At 41.3% G+C, this 22,059-nt stretch overlaps 3 protein-coding genes across 4 annotated transcripts in view; 1 reads left to right on the plus strand and 2 right to left on the minus strand.

The window, feature by feature from the left end:
* The window catches only part of tmem266 (transmembrane protein 266), a 36,742-nt gene extending 24,642 nt beyond the window's left edge, over window positions 1–12,100 (minus strand). The window contains exons 1-2 of the mRNA XM_049574120.1: window positions 10,432–12,100; window positions 8,322–8,430 (exon numbers count right to left, since the gene is read on the minus strand). Of these exons, the coding sequence (XP_049430077.1) occupies window positions 8,322–8,335 (14 nt within the window). The 5' untranslated portion in view covers window positions 8,336–8,430; window positions 10,432–12,100. The remainder of the gene's footprint in view (window positions 1–8,321; window positions 8,431–10,431) is intronic.
* A 1,781-nt stretch (window positions 12,101–13,881) lies between these two features.
* LOC125887823 (pro-neuregulin-4, membrane-bound isoform-like) lies at window positions 13,882–16,410 on the plus strand. Its single transcript, XM_049574902.1, has 5 exons — window positions 13,882–13,986; window positions 14,196–14,229; window positions 14,331–14,424; window positions 14,581–14,733; window positions 14,890–16,410. Exons 2-5 carry the CDS (start codon window positions 14,220–14,222, stop codon window positions 14,960–14,962), a joined length of 330 nt encoding a protein of 109 aa, XP_049430859.1. The 5' UTR covers window positions 13,882–13,986; window positions 14,196–14,219; the 3' UTR covers window positions 14,963–16,410.
* Window positions 16,411–16,528: 118 nt separating this feature from the next.
* On the minus strand, window positions 16,529–21,847 carry lactb (lactamase, beta). 2 transcript variants are annotated; one of them, XM_049574900.1, is made up of 6 exons: window positions 21,263–21,847; window positions 21,073–21,139; window positions 19,159–19,349; window positions 18,763–19,069; window positions 18,511–18,676; window positions 16,529–18,342 (listed from the first exon to the last, which is right to left on the minus strand). In XM_049574900.1, exons 1-6 carry the CDS (start codon window positions 21,617–21,619, stop codon window positions 17,817–17,819), a joined length of 1,614 nt encoding a protein of 537 aa, XP_049430857.1. In that variant the 5' UTR covers window positions 21,620–21,847; the 3' UTR covers window positions 16,529–17,816. The 2 variants fall into 2 exon arrangements, with proteins under 2 accessions (XP_049430857.1, XP_049430858.1); XM_049574901.1 differs by having other exon boundaries at window positions 21,275–21,845.
* Window positions 21,848–22,059: the final 212 nt, after the last annotated feature.

A 22,059-nucleotide genomic window follows, 5' to 3' on the forward strand; every position in this document is an offset into this window, starting at 1 on the left:
GGCTGTGATCCTTCGAGCTCAGCCAATAGCGGACAAGGAGAAGTCACCCTGGAACAGGAGTCTCACACGGCTTGGCAGCCATCCCAGTGCAGCCAGTGTGGAGACATCAATAACTCCAGTGCTTAACAGTGGAGGAAGGCATTGATTACAAGACAGAGGGAACAAAGGCCATTGGCTTGGTGAATTCAACAACCTCTGTGCTGGAGGTGACACAGAATGGGAGGAGACGGTTAGTAGAAGATCACTGAGCAGCTCCACCTTCACGTTAAATGTTAATGTAGGCAGGACTGATGAGGAAAATAGGTCTTTCTTTCTCCCGACTTACTTCTTCACTAGTAGGTGTTTAATGCACTCCCTTGAAAGGTTATTTTGTTATTCTTACAGAACACCAAGAATCACTTCAACTATATATTTTTTAACGTGGTACAACAAGGCTACGGAACACAAACTCTTATTCTTGTGTCCTCACTACATAAAAAGCCTTGCCCTCCCAACCTTTAAATATCTGATCCTTTCATTATGCGTGTCCTGCTGGATGTGTTGTTTAGCTCGAGGGTCAAACGCCCATATATTACCATGCTTGCCACAAAAACACACTTGCGCATCCCAGTGTTGTCTGTGGACTTGGCACCTCCGACCGACCGCAACAAGGACGCTAATCAGTCATGACAGACACAAACTGTTTAGTGCATCAAAATCACATTTCCAGACAATCACAGAGCAGGCCAGGAGCCATTATGTGCAGAGCCCAGTGGAGTGGCTGGTTGCCATCGCAGGGAGAGAGTGGAGGCTTCACATCTGAACACCCTGCTCCATTCGACAATGGAGGCAAGGACAGCCAGTAGCATGCTAAAGGCTGGGAACTTTTCAGAGGCATGTGATATTAGGAATCGCCACGAGGAAGTAAAAAGGTTAACATAGAGCATGCATGGCTGGGGGGGGAAATCTCGCACCCATATAGAGAAAGAGCTAAGGCTTACCATAAAGCCCAGAAGGCACAGAAACATGCTTCTGCACTAGCTAATGTTTCCTAATGCTAGTCTGTTATTATTTTGTTTTTTTTACATGGGATTTTTCTTACAGCCACATCTTAAAGCTGTAGTTACGTGAACTTGCTAGATTATATTAGGATGCACTAAACACAAAAACAAAACTGGTCATAGCTCATGTTTTCCTGAATATTCATCTACTCAGGACAACTACTACAGAAATTATTCGGTTAATAACAAACATACTTTCTAGGAATTTTTAGTGTGTTAAAGGGACAGTTCACATCAAATTTAGAAAAAAAACCCAACACATTTTATTTGATGTGATCAACACATTCTCACTCCAACCTTGTCACATACTGACGTTTGATCATGGACTTCCCATGTCCACATACGACATGCAAGGTACCCTGGGTGTGTTGGTTGTTGACGTTCTGGGACACCGTATCAAGTTCTGCCTGTTACATGCATTGTCTTCTTTCAAAATACATTTCCGTTTTCACAGGAGATTGAACGTTTACATCCAGTCTCTTAAAAAATAAACGCACAACGTCAGTACAACACTTCAAATTGACTTTTTTTTCCTTTAGCAACAAACACACATGGTTGAGTTTAGGCAACAAAAGCAAGTTTTAACTTAAGGATCTTATGGGACACGAACAACACTCTCTCGGGTGAAATTTGGTGTTCTTTGGACCCATCAACCACCACTCCCGCCTGCCCCAGTCGGACTTTCACCACCTTAAATTTCATGCCTGTTCCGCCACCTTCCCCTTGACACTGCTGGACATCTTTAAACTATAATGGCAACCAGCTGCGTAACATGCCGACGTTAAAGGATGCCTTTTTTCGTTGGTTGCTGATGCTGCAAGTCACTGCCCAAGCACCGGATTTTGACGACTTCGGGGTGAAACCGGGCCTTTACTTTTGACAAACAACAAAAGAGTAGATGTAGCAATCCAGAGTGACAGCAACATCAGAAAGAAGGAAAAAGAGAAGCTTGGGAAAAAACAAGGGCTATAAGAGGAGCTAGAAAAGATGTTGGGTGTGAAGACAACAGCGGTGCCAGTGGTAATCAGAGCACTTGGGGCTATGACCCCCAAACTGGGAGAGCGGCTCATCACCACCACCCCATGTGAGGGGAGGTGAGCAGGAAATTTTTCAGTTTTTTAATAATGAAACTAGATTGTATGATTTCTGGCAACTCACACCAAGACTACCTAGATTAATAAATAGCACTACAGGTATGGATTTTTGATTTGGAGGTGAACTATCCCTTTAATAAAAATGTGTGTTTTAGAGAGTACTGTTGTTTTAAAACCTAATTTGTGTTTTTAAAGGTCTGTCTCCTTCCGATGTGTAATTATTGCAGAGGATTGCTCCCCAGAGTAAAAGTGATGCATAGTTATTCCCCCAGCATGTTTACATCAAATCATTATAAGTCATGATGCAGCGATCGATAGATATATAAAAATATAATAGCCTGCTGTGATCTCTCCTTTCCGGTTGTAACTCTAGCAATTTAGTGCCTATTGTCACAACATGAGAGGCATAATAATTCTTTACGTTGAATATAGGACTAAAAAAACATGCGATTAGATTTACATTGTTTTGTTATTAATATTCTCAACATGCAACTCCTCTCGTGTGCCTCCATTCTTTTCAGTTACAGCTGAATAACACCCTCCATTCCCACTTACACACTTCTTGGAAATACGTACAAGAGCACTTTTCTTTTTCTCTTGGACATTTTCAATAGGAACATCCTCTTGGCAATTCTCAGTGATTCCATAGATCTGGAGTTTAAATGAATCTCACTTGTAATCTATTCTTGCCTCAGTTTTTCTGCAGCCGTCTGTGAGGAAAGGTACTCAAATACCACTGAAGTCCAATACTGCTGAACTAAGCAGAAAGTAAAACTAAATTATATTTTTTTTTTTACTCTGAATACCAACACTGGAGCACATAAAGGAGGTGCAAATGCTGATGTAAGATACATCAGGAGGGAATATGTTCACTTGCAGAGATGTACTGTAGCTGGGGACATGTTAACTGTCAGTCAAGTGTGAGTCTTAAGGTTAAAACCAGTTTGAGACTAAAAGGCTAAAATCAGAGGTCATTTAATGTTAAATTTGGTCGCATTAAATGCCCAATGAATGTGTTTAAGTTATATATTTTTTGTATTTTACTTCATATGTTTTGTTATTTGGTTAAAGGAATACTAATCTGATTTTCAACCAGCTTTATCATAACAATTTGGTTAGTACGTGTAAATGAACTGTGGTAAACTAGGCAATACTGCTCAAAAAATGAACCAAGATTCTGTTACTCTGTTGCCTGTTTCTCACCTAAAATGTCTTCAGAAACATATTTCAGTTCTCTGTTCGGCTGTAATATAAGAATATGTGAACAAGAAGTGGGCACCATACTGTTTCTTTTATTGTAAAAATGGCCTCTGAAGATCAAACAGTTAAACTCAGCAGTGCTGTACTGTGTACTGTGTATTGTGTTGCCTATTTCTTGCCTACAGTTTTTTCAGAAACATATTTTAGTGTACCGTTTAACTTTAATTCGAGAATGTTTGTTACTGGCTACCATATAGTTTCTTTGGGAAAAAAACAATGGCCAGCCTTGTATTATGTCCAGTGGAACTGTTTATTGTTTTGTTGCGACGCAGTTCATTTTGGTAGTTGTAGGTTTTCTACCTCTTGGAGAAAAAGCAAATGCTACAGCCCTTTTTCTCTGTTTTCTCTGGTCAAGTAGAACAAATTTCAAAGGTATTTGCATCTTCACTGCATAGACAGCCCAGTTCTATGCAAGCGGCAACCTCCGGGGCTGAAAAATTAACACTGAAGTGCCAAAAACTGCAGTTTTTTGAATGGCCACTTGAGGCTGGCTCCAGATGTGAGTCAATCACCATAGACACCTGTGTTAAAATGCCCAACTTTACAGCAGAAATAAACATGTTTTTACAGTCTGGTACAAAAATGGTTTTGCCTTTCATTCTGGCTCCAAATAACCAAGATGGTGACGGTCATAGTACCAAGCTTGAGGCTTCAAAACGGTAGTCCACAAACCAATGGGTCACATCACCGTAGCTACGTCCGATATTTATACAGTCTATGGTTTTATGAAAAGACCATCTCTCCATCAGTAAAATACGTCTTAAAACAGATTTAGGTAAGAGACAAGTTTAAGCTCAATGACATCTGTACCTGACTTTTGTCTGTACTGTATCAGCAGGTAACAGTCTTTTGGGGGTAAGAGGCCGTTGTGGCTGAGTGGTCTTTACTTCAAATTCCCACAATGGCTGTAAAACTGTAGCTGACATGTCCTACAGCAGTCACTCAACCTTCAGCACTCGAGTGTGACTATATGCAAGCTACGCAGCTTTCTGTGGATAAATAACTGTTAATAAAGCCAAACTCAACATTGACAACAGTTTATTGTCATTATAATGCAATCCATTTCCAACACAGGACAACAACAACTAAATAAAGTATAATATAGCTATTCTATTGAGGTGATAAGGGGTAAGATTAACGCCTGTCACATTATATCTTAAATCACCTATTCTGAGCAATAAATTCTCTGCTCCTGTCACTTCAGTGCATTTAAAGTGCTGCCTCAGCATGAACCGGTGGTTTGCAGAGGGCATCGGTATCATTGTCATTCTGAGTGCTCACTGCCACGGTATTTCTAGCCAGCTGTCTACAACCCAGCCGCTCTGTCTTACCCAATAAGTTTGTATACGGACACTTGGCTACTCCTCGGTGCACAGCAATTCACTGCCCTGATATCATCAGGAAAGTGAGACCAATGTGCCAAATCACTTATATGGGCACTGTCCAGATTTCCCATCAGCAGCAGCAGCAGCAGCAGCACTGACAGAAGCTCCCGACACAATGGTACATTTGTAAGATCAGATCTTTTAGGCAATGCCTGCTCTTTCGAGGTCCAAGGGGAAATAACCCAATTCCACTGCATCAATGAAGAGTGAATGTGTTTTGTTGGCCTTTGGAGTCCTCTTTTAACTGTTAATAGAGAAACTGCTTCAGCTGTCGTTTTGTGTCCGTATCACCTCAATAAGCAGGCAGAGAGGATGAAGCCTGAAACTACGGTGGCTGACAAGGGCACAACATGATATAAAACATTTCCACCAGGAGACACATGCTGCAGCTTCAGAAACAATGCTAATTCAAAAACACATTAGAAAAGTCCAAAACAAAATATAACAACAGAAACATGATGCAGATGAAAAAATGTGCAGCAGAAAGCCAAATTAACAGCAAACATGCTGCAAATACAGAAATGATGCAAAGTCACAAACAAGTTCTCCAGGTCTCTAGGGGGAGCGCTAAGTGGAACATCTTGATTTTCGACTTGAGAGCGAAAGACCAGATGAGAAAGTGTTTGTTTTTGAAGCGGGAAGAAGAGTGGAGTAAAGATGTAACATGAAAAGGTACATATTCTTTTCTACATTTGGCCTTCTACAATATTATCAAAGAGCAACAGGGTCAAAAATCAAGCTGCTCCACTGAGCACTCACCTGCAGAATGTCCATTGTATTTACTTTACTATTTTGTTTTTGGGGTTTGTTTTGGCCTTCTGCAGCACATTTTCATATTTGTTTGGGATTTTCATATGTGTTTTTAAATCAGCATTGTTTCTGAGGCTGCAGCATGTTGCTCCCGTGGGTTTTTTTTTAATGGTGCGTTTGTTTTGTACTCGCAGGTCGGAAATTCCCAGTTCCCAGTTGGAAGTTTAAACTCAAACGCACCCTGAGATCAGATTTCCAACTTGGAAACTTGGAGCAATCACATCAACCCCGACTTACGAATTCAAGATGGCTGCCGGTCACATACATAGTGCGTAAACACTCTGCTAACATACTGTTTATCTTATTTGTTTTACATTAGGTCAGCCTCATCTGTGGCGTTCATCAGTTGGAGTGCATGATGGTTTTGAAGCTGTCTATACTCCAAAAGTGCAAGGGCAACAAAGGCTTTCTTGCGGGCGTCCATGTTTTTTTCTGACCTCCAAGTACAAAACGAACGCACCATAAGCTACCGAGTGCGGATGCCCTTGTCGGCCACTGTATGAAACATGAAGAATTACAATGCAGACATCCCAACAGCAGCATTCAAGTAGGCCTTATAACTACTACATAACTATAGTTGGTATAGATACAGTAAACCTTTAAAGTGCAAGGCAGTCACTATTCTATATTTTTCTTTCTGTCAAAAAACCCAATGAGAAGGCCACACAAACAATGCATTAGTACCTTTTTTTCAATACTTTACTACTTCCTTCTGCAGTCTGTGGCACTCAGCCTCAAGTCCATTCATCCCCAGTAGAAAAAGCAAGTGTATTCCTAAAACAGCTGGACACTGTTTTAACAAAGACATCAGACAGGAATAATGATACATTTGTTGGGAACCATTTTTAGTTGTGGATTAATACACATTGGATGTACTCGTATTTACTGCGCCAGGACGGAATATGGGACAAACTCAAAATAAACTACAGTGCCCAGGTTCATTGTGATAGAGGAACATGTCACCCTGAACAACAGTGTGATTTACTGATGTGTCTTTAATTGTTTTTGGACAACAATTGAGGTCAATGGCGCAGAGGAATATGAAAAAAATGATCATCATATATGTTCGTATGGAACCATTAGATTAGATCTCTTCATGGGATTTGTTGACACTCTCAGACTTAATCTTTAACCCATATAGTTTAGTGACTGCATGTATTATCACAAAGACGAATCTGTGTTTTTATAAAGGACTATTTTACATTTTAGTAAGGGAAATCGCTAAATTACAGACTACTTGATATACTGATTTTTCATACTTAACACCTTGACACATCACAGACGAAATATTTAACAGCAAACTGTGTACTAGAATTGCAGCACATGGCATCCAGAGCCTCTTGTTAGACTAGAAAGTCTGTATTGGAGCGAAATAAGGATCCAAAAGCTTCAATCAAGAAAGGCTTTCCTTCATAATTCTACCATAACCTAGGAGCTGCAAATCTGAATTTATCATTTAACATCATGATGACGAACATAAACACAGACAATGGCTGCTGAGCGGTGACATGCTCATCAGCAGACTTTGTCCTAGCGATTGGCGAGAGGGCTTCATTACGGAGAGAAATTAAGAGCAGCGTGGCATTGCATCACGTGACATTGAGGTTAGTTACAGTAAATGTTAGCTGACCCGTTTCAAAGCCACTGGGCTCCTCGGGGTGTGTGGTGTTCGCTCTTTGTGTGCTGTGTGAGAAAAAACATGCACAAACAGCTCCATACCAAGTGCACAGGAAAAGCACCATCTCATCATTGTTTCTGGATCTATTGTGTTAAAATGTTTGTTTGTAAGGCTGTTTCATGAATGTAAACTTCAGACACAGAGAGATGTAAGTTTTTATTAATTAAAGTGCTATGAGAAATATGTAAGATAAATTGCCTTTAATTTGTTGTGTTTGCGCATCTAATAATTTCCTGTCCTGCCTCCCACTGTTTCCACAGCAGCGATGCTACAGGGCTACACAGAGAGCGCGACAGAGAGAGGGTGGATTTACAGCAGCATCAAGTCAAGAGAGCAGGGGTGAAAATAACTCCAAAGACCTTTCTCTGCATGAGAGTTTCCCATCTGTCACTTCACAGAGATTCACCGGCATTCTGCAGCATTAAGTCATGTCTTTGTACTACTAACCAGTCAACACGTTCTCTGCATTATCTGGTTACAGATGTTTTGCACCAACCGTCTCCTTCAAATGGAATCAACCATCAGCTGCACTAATCTGCTGGTCTGAGGCCCGGACAGAGATCTCTGCTGGTTTGAAGCAGCATCCTGTGCCTTTAACCAGAAGATGCAGCTGACTGAACCCATTTTGCATTCACCCTTCACTCCACTTCACTCCACTCTACTCCACTCCATTCCCCCTGCTACCTCTTTTCCTTCTCTTAGCCCCAACCCTGGCTGTCATCAGAATGCAGGGGCTGTCTGGAGGACCACACACAGAGTAATTATTAATAAGAGAAGATGACAAGTGAGCATCCCTCCTGAATGCTAAGAGATGCCAGCGGAGACTAGAGATGGCCGGCTGCCGGACAAGGCCAGGCTCCTCTTTCCCGCTTATCCCCATTCAAAGTCATTCGCAGGAGGGGCGTGAGAATATGCAGGTCCCATTCTGCTAATCATATCCTGCCACGCTGAGATGCCCTTTGCATAAAGACGGTGTGTTCATAAATAGAGATTTAAGATTTCACACTCTCTCTGACATGGTTTCAAACAAGGCTCTGGCAGGTGTTATACTTACTGGGGGTTGCTCATGTTGAGGTCTTGTTGCTGCAATTAGTCGTTCACACTAAATGACCTCAAGTGTGAAATGTGATTTCACCACCGCAGAGACTTGGCTCCTACCACACCTATGGAAAATATAAAAGGACAGTGGAATTAGCAGAGGTTGGTCTCAAGTCTTAGTCAAGTGCCAAACTAAACTTTGAGCATCCAACCCTCAAACAAGATATAATGCGCACTTCACCAAGTGAAATGGGATTTTAATAACAGAGCAATATATTCAATTTACAAAATCATGAATGCTTTGTTTTAAATTTATATTTATTAGGTGCTCTGGCTTCCTCCCAAAATCAAAAGACAGGTTTTGGTGACTCTAAATTGGCTGTAGGTGTGAATGTGAGCGTGAATAGTTGTCTGTCTCTATGTGTCAGCCCTGTGATAGTCTGGTGACCTGTCCAGGGTGTACCCTGCCTCTCGCCCAATCATTTTTCCCAACTGCTGCTCTGTCATGTTTAACGTTTAGTCTTCAGGTTTCTTTCCTGCAACTTGATTGGATGCTGTTGGATTGGTTCAAACAAAGTGACTCTGGGTAATTAAATGTAAAGAATAGCATTAAGGTCAGTCAATTTAGGAAATGAACTGATTTGTGGCACACTGTTAAACATACTTTTTAATTTCTGGGCTTGTAGGAATCAAGTATTTTCCAGTCAAAAGGCTCAAGTGCAGTCACAGGTCATTGGTGTTAAGTACAAGTGGAGTTGCAAGTCTTTTTAGATGTGCCTCGAGTCCGAATAATGTGACTTGAGTCAGCACCTCTGGTAATTAGTACAGAAAAAGGAAATCATGAAGCAAATCCATCTGCTGAGGAACATTGTGAGATAATTGGGAGCTTCAGAGCAGCTTTTTTTGCCAAATGCTTTTTTCAAGGTCAAAAAAGAACATTTAATCTCAAAATCAGGAAATATCTGTACACAGTTGAGTATCACAACACAAATGCACGCAAAATTATCAATGAAGTATCGGCGCTTATGCTTCTGAAGGAGCCCTGTCCTAACTCTGTTCAACTATTTTCCTGGGGAGCACTAAACTGTAATGGATTTTAAATCTCCTCCAATATACGCTCCGCTCTGTGAATCAGGGGCTGAGGAACATCACACCTCTTGCATAGCAAGTACAGCGGGATGCTAGCTCTTTGTGCCATGGGATAGAGAGCCATTGATGTCCAAGCCCGGTCAGTGAAAGCCCACTCCAGCTGCTTTGCAGGGAACAGACATGACATGGGCAAACACACAGCCACTGCATTAACATGGAACAGCCACTGTTGCAAAAAGCTCAGTTCTGTGTTGCAAAGTAAAGTAACACTGAAATCAGCTGCCAATGAGATGAATTGCGATGGTTATATATTTGCATTGTTGTTCACAAAATCATGAATTGCACAATATTGCACGTATTCGGGGCCGTGTGTGTGTGTGACACACAGAGGCACAGCGGAACACCTTCAGACACGGAGAGGTGAGGAGTCAGCATTCACAGCCGCAGCAGACCACAGCAGAGTAATGTAGTGAAGCACAGCAGATTAAATGCTACTCAGGATAAATCAGCCCAGGTCATTCAAGGGCTGAGAGTGACACTGTTTCTCTGCAGAACCTCCCCAAAAAATGTGTCATAATATCTCAGGAAATAAAGATATTGATCCTGCCATCAGATGAGCAGGAAGTCACACAGCCAAACACTTTCTGTGAGGATTCACTGAGGTGACCAGAGAGACAAGTGGGATCACAGATTGTTTCTGGGATGTAGGGCAAACTGTTTCAGGACTTGAGTAAGGATTGAATCTCACAATCAGCACCTTGAGCTACTTCTAAATACAGTGTACAGTGAGGGCTTCATTAGCGGAGGTGGCTGTCCACAAAGGCAGCAGTCCTGTGGGTCATCTCTGTCCAGGCTTTCTGCACGTAACCTAATCAAGATGCAGTCATTCCCAACCAAATCGTTGCTACACAAACAGTTATGGTGCTGTTAACATTTCCCCATTGTGCTTAGAGGCCACACAGTCTCATTCTTGCTCAAACCAACACAAACGCATCAACTAAGCAGCGCGCTTTAAACCAGCAAAGAGACACACTAACCTCTTGCGTTCTCTACATTGTGCAAAGTGTGGTCGTGACTCCTTTGCCCTCGCAGTGATGATGGTAATATCTCCCCTCTCGCCGATGCTGATGATGATGATGGTGATGATGATCGGTGTGAGGGAAGCTCGGATCTTGCTGTGTGTAGGCTGCGATTCCCCTTAAATTTGCGTTGGCCAAGCACCCGTATCGCCTCTCAGAAGACAGCGCACGACGAAAACACCTACTCCGGACTGAAAGCAGCATCCTTCAGCGGAGACGACGAGGGCTGTCACTGAATCAGGGAGATAACGACATGTTCGGAGGGAGGCATAATGTGCTTGCAGGGCTTCCCCCACAATCACACCAGGGACTCCATGTGCCCGATAATAAGGAGGAGAGGTTCACGACCGGGAGCTGTCCAGGTGCTGAAAACAGGATTCCAGCGGCTACAGATGTGTGACGAGCAGCGCCGTCACCGCGGAGGAAATTCACAGATCCACACACCCCTTAATAACATCAAATGAAAGCATATATGTGAGTCTATATTCATGTCAAGCCACAGGAGCCTGCAGACGTCCCTCTTTCTGTGCCACCCTGGAAGCGTCGACGTAGAAAAACACTCTGGCTTCACTTCACCTCTTGAGCTTCAGAGTTCCTCGCGATAACAACCCACCCGCACGAAAAAAAAAAAAATCTCTTACAGTGACCTCAAGTGTTTCTGTGGTGAGTTTATGATGACTGAGTGCGGTGTTTAATGCCATTTATTAGGCTGCAGCCTCACTGGAATATTCCCAGGTAGCCTTGTTGAGATTTTTGAATATCCTAAAAATGTAGCGCAGGATTTAGGCCCTGGCACAGAGAGAGGGTGAGAGGAGAAGAGAATGGCAACATTATATATATCTGTGCTCTTATTGTATTTTAAAAATACTGTCCCTTTCTAATATTGAAGCCATTATGAAAGGTTTATAAAGTGTGACTAATGGCTTTATCAGTGGTTAAAATTAATTAAACAATGTTTTAGAAATCATTGAGCCCATAAACAAGAAGTGGCTAAATCTTTGTGGGCGTCAATGATATTAAAAAATATCTGACAGGTGTTTATCCTTTCTGCTTGGTTAAAATGCAGTTTGAAAAGTATCTGTCCATCACTGAATGTATATTGGGTTATCAGTTTCTTATCAGCCATCAAGTCTGCCTTTATACATGATAATACGTGTTTAACAATCATTTTTTTATGTATCAATTAATCTATTTGTGGCATGAATTCAAGTGCAGTTCCAGAGAACTGTAATCCCAGTGCCGGATCTAACACATTCAGGGACCTTGCCCAGGGCGAGGAACTCTCCCTCCCCCAATTATTATCTTTGAATGTATTGTATTTATCACAAACAAGAAAAATAACTAATGAAAAATCATCACAAATAAACTTAGTTAACAATCAATAATAAATAACGAACAATAAAACTTGCAAATTGTGTCTTCTTTTTTCGTCCTGCGCCCCACGTGGCTTTTGTCTTTTCGTTTTTTCTTAGTCTAGTGCTCTCCAAATACACACTTCACACCACCAGACCCACAGATGCTCTAGCACAGTGGTTCCCAAGCAGTCCAGCCACAGGGTCCAGATTTCTCCTTCATCATTAGATCAAGGTCCACATAGTTAAATGCATTCAGTGTCACACTCATGTCATCAAGCTGCTGTCTCTGTTATATAGCTGTCCATTAGTTACTCACTCTTCAGCAGGAAACAGCACGTCAAAGTAAAAGCTCTGTGCCTGAAATTCACTTGTGTTATTTACAAACTTGACCTGTTTGCGAGTCACTTGTAGTCCATTCAGAATGGACTCAGGACCCACTTTTGGACCAGGATCCACCTGTTGGGAACCACTGCTCTAGCATGTCCTGACTGTGATGAGGATAAGAGGTACAGATTGGTCGCCTCTGTCACCTATATATCCATCACTGTGTAATCCCATCAGTTCCTTCAATTTTGTGCATTGTGATTTAGTCCCTTTTTACCTCCTTTACAATAATTTATCACGTTTGCACGTGTAGATGTTAATAGTGTAACATTTGGATTTTTTTGTCCAGTTATTTTGCTGCCCTTTTCCAGAAGGTCAGTAGTCCATTGACGGGGAGAAGACAGGAGAAGCACAGACACCAACCAACCAAGATATTTCTCACAACCTGGCAACCCATAAATTCTTATTAGGTGCTTATAACTGATCTATAAACCATTATTGAACGTTTTATCAGCATCAATCTAGGGTGTCCAATGTTACTTCTCACATCACTACATCCATTAAAATGAGTTAAATTAAGATTTTATATAGATAAGCATATTGGTTTTAAAATAATGACCCATTGTTTATATGACCATAACTCTCAGTAGAAAATCTGAAAAGTTGATCTTCCTTTAAGGAAACTGGATGTCTTGATAAAGGTAAGTACATATAACTATTATTATATACTATATACTATTATTATTGTTTCTACTTTATATCTATTTGTTGAATTCAATTAAAATTTAGTTGTATTTACTTAATTTTATGAAGTTGCTGCAACTTAAAATAGTGATAAGTGATTTAACTTGTTCTTTTTAAGTGTTAGCAACTTGAGTAAATCAACTTACTCTGACTTAACTGTTTACTCACAAGCGCAACAGAGAATGATTAGTTTGCAGGACTATTTTTAATTTATATAAAAATATTTTAAATTAAATAAATACAACTACATTTTAAGCACATATAATAATTAAAAATAAAGTAATTTTACAGAGTATGAGGTTGTTAAATTAGGTCAACTGTGACTAAAACAAGATTAAAATACTGCTCAATACACACAATACAATAATCTAATTGTAGCCCAATAATAACAACACTCAGACCACTGCTATTTTTACCTCAGTAAATCATTTGAATACTTCCACCACTGGAACGTGGTGAACATTTAAAAATGACCCGCTGATGAGTGTACTAACGGTTCTATGCGTACAGCTGTAATTATCCGTCTGAGGGAAGTGGTGTGATGTGTTCTTAGACTACAAAAAAGTTCCCACGATTCCATTCATGCCTTCTTTGCATACCAATCATTCAGCTGTTTCTTACCAAACCCAGACACGCTGAACTCACATGCACAACAGGTGATTTTCTTCAGCCAATCCTGTGCCTCATCTCACAATGCAACTCAACCTCCACAAACAAAAACAAAACGTAATGTACTCAGTCTTGATCTGATAGGCTCATGCAGATCTCAACGTGGTCACAATGACTCCTGGGAGAATTTTTAAGACCTCTAATAGCTTTCCATGTATTGCTCACATGCCATGAAATGACATCACTTGTGACACACTAACAAATTACCTGCAATCACTAGGTAGTATCCTGACGTTTCGCTTGCCATTTACAATGTGGACAAACTGCAATCACAACATTTTTTTAGACCAAGGGAGGAACACGCCCACATGACAGCGTCTTCAGATATACAACAAAAAGCAGTTAGGAGCTGTTGTGAAGTGTCACTATGACTCACCTCGGGAACCTGCACTAACTACCAAAAGCTGGGATTTCACAGCTGGTAAGGACAGATTTTTTGATTTATATCAGTCAGGGTGATTATTTATATCTTTCACACTGCCATATTTGTGTACACTACCTTTTAGATTCAAGAAAATGTCTATATATGCAGCTTGGTTTTTATTTCTGGCATCTGGTTATTCCATGCTCTCCATAATTGGTGAGAGATAAGCTCCTTTTCTGAGACATACATTTTTCTTTTCTTCTCAGGAAGCAGTGAGAAAGACTTTCCAAATGATGGCAGGTAATTATAAAAACTCATCAGAATAAAGCAACAAATAATTTTAAAAGGTGAATGGTCAGCCCTGTTGGAGCTATCTTTCCTGACATGTTATGTCTGTGTAGATCATGGAGACCTCTGTGATGGGCAGGATGTGGCCTATTGCATGAATGGAGGGACGTGCTATAAAATACCTGCCATGAATACACTCTCCTGTGTGTAAGTAGAATGAAAAACTCAATTTTCATTTGTCTCTGATACAGAAATGAATATGTGGGAACCTCTGAATATCTGTTGATGTCATAAGATGGCAAAATTGTTGACAAATTTCCTCTGTGCTGACAGCCTGCCCATATTTTTGTACGTTTAAATCAGGTGCAATGAAAATTACAAAGGCAGCCGATGTGAGCAGTTCCAGCTCTTCACCAGTTCCACCGATGCAGGGCAGGCAGGGTTAATTGCAGCCGTGGTCATTGTTGCCCTGTTCATCTTAGTGGTGCTGGCGGTTGTTATCTACTACATATACAAGTAAGTACATTACGGATTTAAGATTACCAAACGTTCTCAGGGTGTCTAAAAATAGCATCAGGATGTGGAAGTGTTTTATATGTTATAAAGTCTTGCTGTATTTCAGTCAGAAAGTATTCTTTAAAGCTAATAACCATTACTTGTGTCCACATGCAGGATGCTGAAAGTCAGGCAACAGAGCCAACAGAACAATCAGCAACCATATTGGAGAGTAAAACCAAGAGTATGACCTTTCTCCTGATGTAAACTTGTTTTTCTTTTGGCTGTGTGCGGAGTGGGACGATGAAAGAATTCTCAGAGATGAGTGTCACTTGTGTTGTTGGATGTGGCACTGTTTTGGGTGTGACTACGAACAACCTATAGACAGAGAGGAAAACTGTTGTATTGACCTTTCAGGGGAACTAATGTATTTTCAACCTGGGCTGTATTTTCCCATGTTTTTGTGTCTAAGTGACTAATGGAGACAACATTTTTTAAATATGGGCTAGTATTGAGAGAGACCGCTGCAAAAGAGGCTGCAATGTCAATTTTTGTCCACTAAATGTGTTTGTTTTTGCCACTGACAGGCTCAGATTGTTATCAAAAGTGTCTGGCAACTTAAAGCAAAGGACCCTGTGGAAAAAAGGAAATATTTTTCCTTACTTTTTGCTGGTAGCACTCTGAAATCTCGCGAGAGGTGACTTGATGCAGGAAAAACAAAAGTGGAGGGTCAGTGAAAGTTGTAGAGAGGAGTGCCAGGAAGAGTTTGTTGTGTTGGAGAACAGAAAGTGTTGCTTAGTGTTATCCAACAAAACAAAAGTGGAGGGTTAGTGAAAGTTGTAGAGAGGAGTGCCAGGAAGAGTTTGTTGTGTTGGAGAACAGAAAGTGTTGCTTAGTGTTATCTAAAATATTTTCAGTATCATGGCTGAATATTAAGCGGATTTTGACAATGTGGAAAAAGTGAGATTTCTCCTTGGTTACATGCAGTTCGTACTTAGGAAACCTTTCCATTTTTCTGTAGGGTATTTCCATAATGTTGTCAGACACTTAAAATAACAATCTAAACCTGTCTGCGCGTTGAATGGGATTACAATGCAGCCTCTTAAGGCTGGAACTTCCTGTCTCAATAGTGGGCCAATTCCAAAAATTGTTGTCTCCATTCGTCACACTCAGACACAAAAACAAAGGGAACCAGGTTGAGAATACCAAAGTTTCCCTTTAACTAAAGCCAAAGCAGGTGAACAGCTGATTAATCGTCTCATGAAATTTCTGGAGTCCGTGCTATTTGCTACAGAAAGGTGTAATTCATTTACACACACAGACACACACAGACACACACAGACACAGACACAGACACACACACACACACACACACACACACACACACACACAGGGTGTGAAACAAGTGTGAGTGGGTGAGAATTGAATCACACCTTGCACTGTAGCCTTTTTACCACAGCTATGAAGTTGGCACTGGTGTTACTCGTGTTAAATCACATTTCAATCTATGTGCTTTGCCTGAAATGTATTTACAAAGCATCGTTGGACTATGTTAAAAATATTATTTTAAATATTATTATAAACATGGAACTTGAATGATGGAATTATAATATGATCCCTTGTATCAATGTTATGCTCAGTATGCTATTGGTAAATATTTTTGCAATTGTGTGAATATATGCAATGATCTCAACTGAATGATCTGACTGTGTGATTTGTGGTGGGAGGCTGCACGCACACACACACACACACACACACACACACACACACACACACACACGCTCTTTATCCTCTAACCCTGACCTCCGGCACTTCATTGCTACCCTCAACCTTTAGCCTACTCTTAACTTAATCCTTAATTTAATCTCAACCATAAACCATAATTGCCCCTCGCTGCAGCCAGGACTCGTCAGGATGACCTCACTTTTTAAGAATATCTTCACTGAGCAGTTTTAAAACTCTAAACTGGCTCTCACAAAGCCGGACATGCAGGAACACACAGAGCAAACTTAGTGACACACTGTGTGTGGGAGTCTGTATAATTAGCGTATCCCAAGCCATTCATCAGTCCCCTTAAATCTAAAAACAGGGGCACAGGAGATCCCAGGAGGCTTCTAATGAAAATGGTGGCATCAAATCTGCTTCATTTCAGCGAGGGTAGGGACAGAATTAAAACTTGTTGGACTGCATTGCCAATAGTTTGTTAGTCTTTTCATTTTGATGGACTTCCAGTATTCTCCAACAGTTGCCAACAACCAACTGGAAGAAGAAAAAAAACCCCAAAAACTAGATTTGGACGGCTGACAGCTTAGTTACTCTCGAGAACTCTTGCACCATCAATGAACTAGCATTGCAGCACACTCATTGTGGAATTGCTCGTTTTGTTAAAGCCAAAGACTAACTCAGGATTGTAGACACTCGGCTCAGTGCTAAGTACACTGTACAAATGTCACCCTATTGATTATTGACAGAGCTACAATAGGTTGACACACCACAGGGTTTATCCCAAAGCATGTCAGATCAAGTCAGTTTTATTTATACTGCCAAATATCACAAATTAAATTTGCCTCGAGGGGCTTTACAATCTGTACAGCGTACGTGTCATGTCATGTCACAATGAGGAAATATCTGTTCAGGTAGGGCCTTAAAAGTCACTTCATGTGACGTAGACACTTCACAGGTGTACCGTGCTGCTTTAAACAGCAACTGACCTCTTTCCATTGTATATGAAATGTTTCCCTTTCTCTCAGATGCAGAAATACATTTATATTTGTTGCTGTATTAGCTTTTAAGAGGTAGAAGTGCATGAAGCTCTGTATGAAGCCAGCAAACTGATAGCATAAATCAGTGGCCTTTCTGTGATAGAAATATAGTGAATTGCTTCCACCTAGTGGCAGTCTGGCATCCTTGGCAAATATTGTCATGAAAAGTAAGTGACCTTACTTTGCAAAATCCATAAAATGGATAAAAAATATATGTTTGAGATTCATTTAGCTTCCTAAAATTATTTAAAAGCATTATCAAAATTTCACAAGATAACACAGTTTATCTGAAATACTTCTCAGTAAAATAAAAACCCACACATTCCTGTAAACAACTTACTCTCACATGCTTCTGGCTTTGTCAAACTCTTTCGCAATTTTCAGTGCTGTGGTGTTGAGTCCCACAGACTGCATGTTAGTGATGATGGTGACCACCACCCCCTGTGGGAGGAGCGGGGTCTGGCCTTGGCACTTTTCTGTCTCCTCACTGGGTAGCACAAGGAGGACGCTGCTAGCACCCACAGCGCCTCCTGTGTGCGACACATAGTGTCTGCGCTTCCTGCACTGGCCATATTTCTGTAGTTTCTCCACTACCAGCCAGCCCTGGGCATACAGTCCATCCTTATCCCAGCTGGCCTCTGTCTTATCAGCAGGTGCCCACAGTTCTATAATAGTTTGGGGTTTGAGGAAGCCAGGGAGTAAGCCCTCAGTGTTGTTCAGGTGAGCCACCTGGAAGCTGTAGAGTAGAGCATTACCGAACAGCAGCAGGTCGCCCACAGTGGAAAGGAAGCCGCCTCCTGCCCACTTATAGGAGTTGTCTACATATGGGCAGTTCACAACCCGTCCTTTCTTGTTGAGATGATAAAATCTGTGGAGAACGATGAATACGGACTCACAGCTGGATTTTTATCACGTTGTGCAATCAAAAACAACTTCTTCTACTCTGATGTAATTCCACTACTTTAACTAGACATGCAACTTATGACTTTTTCAAAATAAATAACGAAACGAATAACGTTGATTTATTATAGATTACCTGGAGCGATGGTAAATAATAGGGTCATTCTCTTCGGGCACAGTGTTAAGCATTCCCAGCTCACGGAACATGTTCGTCATGACATCCAGGAAGCTCTGTCCAGCAGCTCGCTCCATAGCAGCACTGAGCAGGGTGAAGGCGTGGGTGGAGTACAGAAACGTGGTGCCTGCACATAGTAAAAAAATCAATTGCATGCATCAAGACATTGACAGTGTCACATATTTGAGTTTGGCAAACAGATATGTGCTTTACCAGGTTTGAAAATGAGCGGGTCGTTCTTGAAGAGGTCCAAAGCCTGAGTGACACTTTCGAAGTTGTCCTTCAAGTAGTATTCCTCCTGCTCAAACTCTTTTTTCTTCTGAGTGGTCTCTTTGCCTTTTGTGTTCTGTTCTGTTGTGGTTTTATCTTTGTTTCCAGATGCGCTCTTTTCATCCTCTTTCTTTTCTGACTTTAAAAGACGTTTAGCTTTCTCCTTGTCCTCCTTCACTTTCTTTGCATCCTTCTCATAGTGTCGTATACCACTCAGGTGGGACATAATCATACGGGGGGTTATTGTGACCTGAAATAAACCACATTCACATAAGCTGAACAGCGTGATATTATTGCTGATGATGCGAAAAACTCTGATGCTTTGTTCAAGTAACTTACATCCTGTCCATCAAATTGTTTCTGGGGAAATTCAGGGACATATTTCTGGACAGGGACATCAAGATCTAGTTTCCCCTCCTCACACAGTCGTGCAGCAGCTGCAGTTGTGAGGGGCTTACTGATGCTGGCGATCCGCATCACCGTGTCTGGGCTGCATGGCACACGATTTTCCAAATCAGCATAGCCGATTCCTGAGGTACATGAAGAATTTAAATGCATCATTTAAGAATGTCCAAGTATTTTCAGAAGAATATGTTGAGGATTTCATGCTTTACATTTCAAACTATTTACAGTGAAAACCCACTAAAGATGCTGGACAGTACCCAAAAGTGGTTCTTTGGCTTGTAATCATAGGGGAACTGGTTTTGGTGCTGTATGGTACTCATCTTTTAAAGGTGCTATACAGCGCCTTGGTCAAATAGTACTATATAGAACTATTAGAGGTGCCATATAGCACCATATTATTTTGGATATTTTTAGTCTGGGGGTGCTTAAATGTGACCAAATAATACCATGGATGTGTCAGTATGCTTTTAAAGGACTTTTACTTAAAATATGAGCAATTATTAATCATGGATTATAAAAACGTTGGCTTAAAAGATTCAGAATCCTGCACTAAATGCTCACAGAGAAACACAAAGTTACCTTTTAAAACCTGGAATATTTCTGTACACATGGGGGCACAGAGGTTGGAATACACCATTTGTTAGCTATTTTGATGTAGACTAAACTAAACTAAACTTAGCTGAAGAACCAGTAGAGAACCTCTGAAGAACAAAACAAGGGCTGAAAGGGTTCTTTGTGTAGCAGTGGGTCTATATAACACCTTAACATACGCCAAAGAACTGCTGAGGATCCAACATTTTTCTGTGCATATAGCCTTATTTTTCTGGACATTTCAGAACAGGAAATGATTCTGCTGGCTTGATTCATGGCACAAACAAATGCCACTAAGGTTGACAACTCTAAGTGGGCCACTTGTGCTCCGAGGCAAACACAGCTTAAGCTTAAAAGCTATTTGTTTGTTAATAATTCATTTCATTGTTATGTTTTCACTTTGTTCCTAGGTTTCTCTTTTGTACAATGCTGAGCCAATGTTTAATTTGGTTGGCAACTTCCAATCAATTGTTTGCCAAAAGTGACATGACACCGGCAAGAATGGCAGATTTCTGGGGTACTGGCCAATGTTGTGCCATAATTGGAAAGGGAGGAAACTGTTAACCACATTGGCAACAGTATTAATTAGTCTTGTGGGCCAAACATTGGACCAGCCAAACTGGTGATGGGCCCGACCAGTTTACATAGCTCAAGTCCACAAACCTTATGCCAGTGTTGGCATAATTATAGCAAGGGGGGCAACTTTAACAGCAATTCAACTTTGTGGGGACATTGATATGCACCAAGTATATCGAAGTAAATCTATTAGTAGACGGACAAAAATTGATCAGCAGCTATTTTGAGAACTGATTAATAATCTGAGTCACTTTGGAGGCTTTTTTGCCCTTTGGATGGGACAGCATTAAGCATGAAAGGGGGGAGAGAGGGGGGATGACATGCAGCAAAGGGCTGCAGGTTGAAATCAAACCCACGGCTGCTGCAGCAAGGATACTGCCTTTGTTTTTTTCCTGGTTGCAGCCTACCATTGTTGGCCAAATTTCACAAAGGCAAATGTGAGGCAACATTGTCACCCCAGTGTTTGCTTTGATGGAAACTGTTAAAACATTTTCTAACTCTGGATCAGCCTTTAACTGTGCTGTGGGCCAGCCATAGTGCCAATGCACTGGCCTAACCTGTTGACATAAGGAGAGCCCACAATACAAAATCATACTGGGCAAAGACTACCTTCATTAGTTTCAGATTTTTTTTAATAATGCTGCACGAAGGGCTTTAGAAGTGGACTTTTTAGACACCAACCTTCACTCCAGACTTGAGCACCATCCACGGAGACCCCAACCAAAATCCCTGGAGCCCCGACCTCAGTCTGAGTGACAACAGATACAGACACGGAGACACTGATACAGGTGGCACTGAGGTTAAGCAGGGAAAACAGTAACTGGGCAAAGGTAAAGTGGTTAATTAAAAACCAAACTGTTCATGGGCCTACCTCAATGCTTACCTTTATCCTCTCCACAAGGTCTCTGCTAACTTTTATGGCATTGCTGAATCGATCAGTCCTCTGTACTGGTTTTACTCCAGCGTCACAGGAGCTGTTGGCGGGGTCAGCTCGGTATTTCAGTCCCACAGCTATAGCAATCCCCACACCAACCCCATATATCCAAATCCTGGACTTTGACTTGTGTTTAAAATCGGCTGTGTTTGACCCTCCGACATATCGTCTCTGTTGGTGAATAAAAACACTTGCCTGTTGACTGTCTCGCGCCGGTGTTAACAAAGAAGACCCGCGCGCTGTTGGCAGGGTACATTTGGCACAAAGACGGTTTGGCAAAAACAACCGCGACATTGTCAAAAAAGCTGCTTCTCTTGTCTTTTCTTCACGACAAATTTTCCTTGTTCATGAGCTCCGAGACTGAGCAGCTCCAATTCACAACAACTCGCTTTCCGTTAGCGTCGTCGAGCCAGACCACATTAATCAAATCACGATTCAGACAACATCGATCGGACGGAGGCTCCACAGTTTAAAGGTCCTGTGTGTGGGATTTAGGGGCATCTATCGGCAGAATAATAACTATGTTCTCATTAGTTTATAATTACTTGAAAATAGGAACCGTTGTGTTTTTGTCACTTTAGAATGAGCCGTTAGTCCCATTAGTCCTCTCCCATGAAGCCGCCATTTTGATCTACAGTAGCCCAGAAGGGCAAATCATACACTCTAGACAGGGCAAGTCACGTTAATAGGTCAGCTTCTGTAGTTCTTTCACATAACATAACATATCTGGCATG

Source organism: Epinephelus fuscoguttatus, linkage group LG4 (genome assembly GCF_011397635.1).
Source record: "Epinephelus fuscoguttatus linkage group LG4, E.fuscoguttatus.final_Chr_v1".
NCBI lineage: Eukaryota > Metazoa > Chordata > Actinopteri > Perciformes > Serranidae > Epinephelus > Epinephelus fuscoguttatus.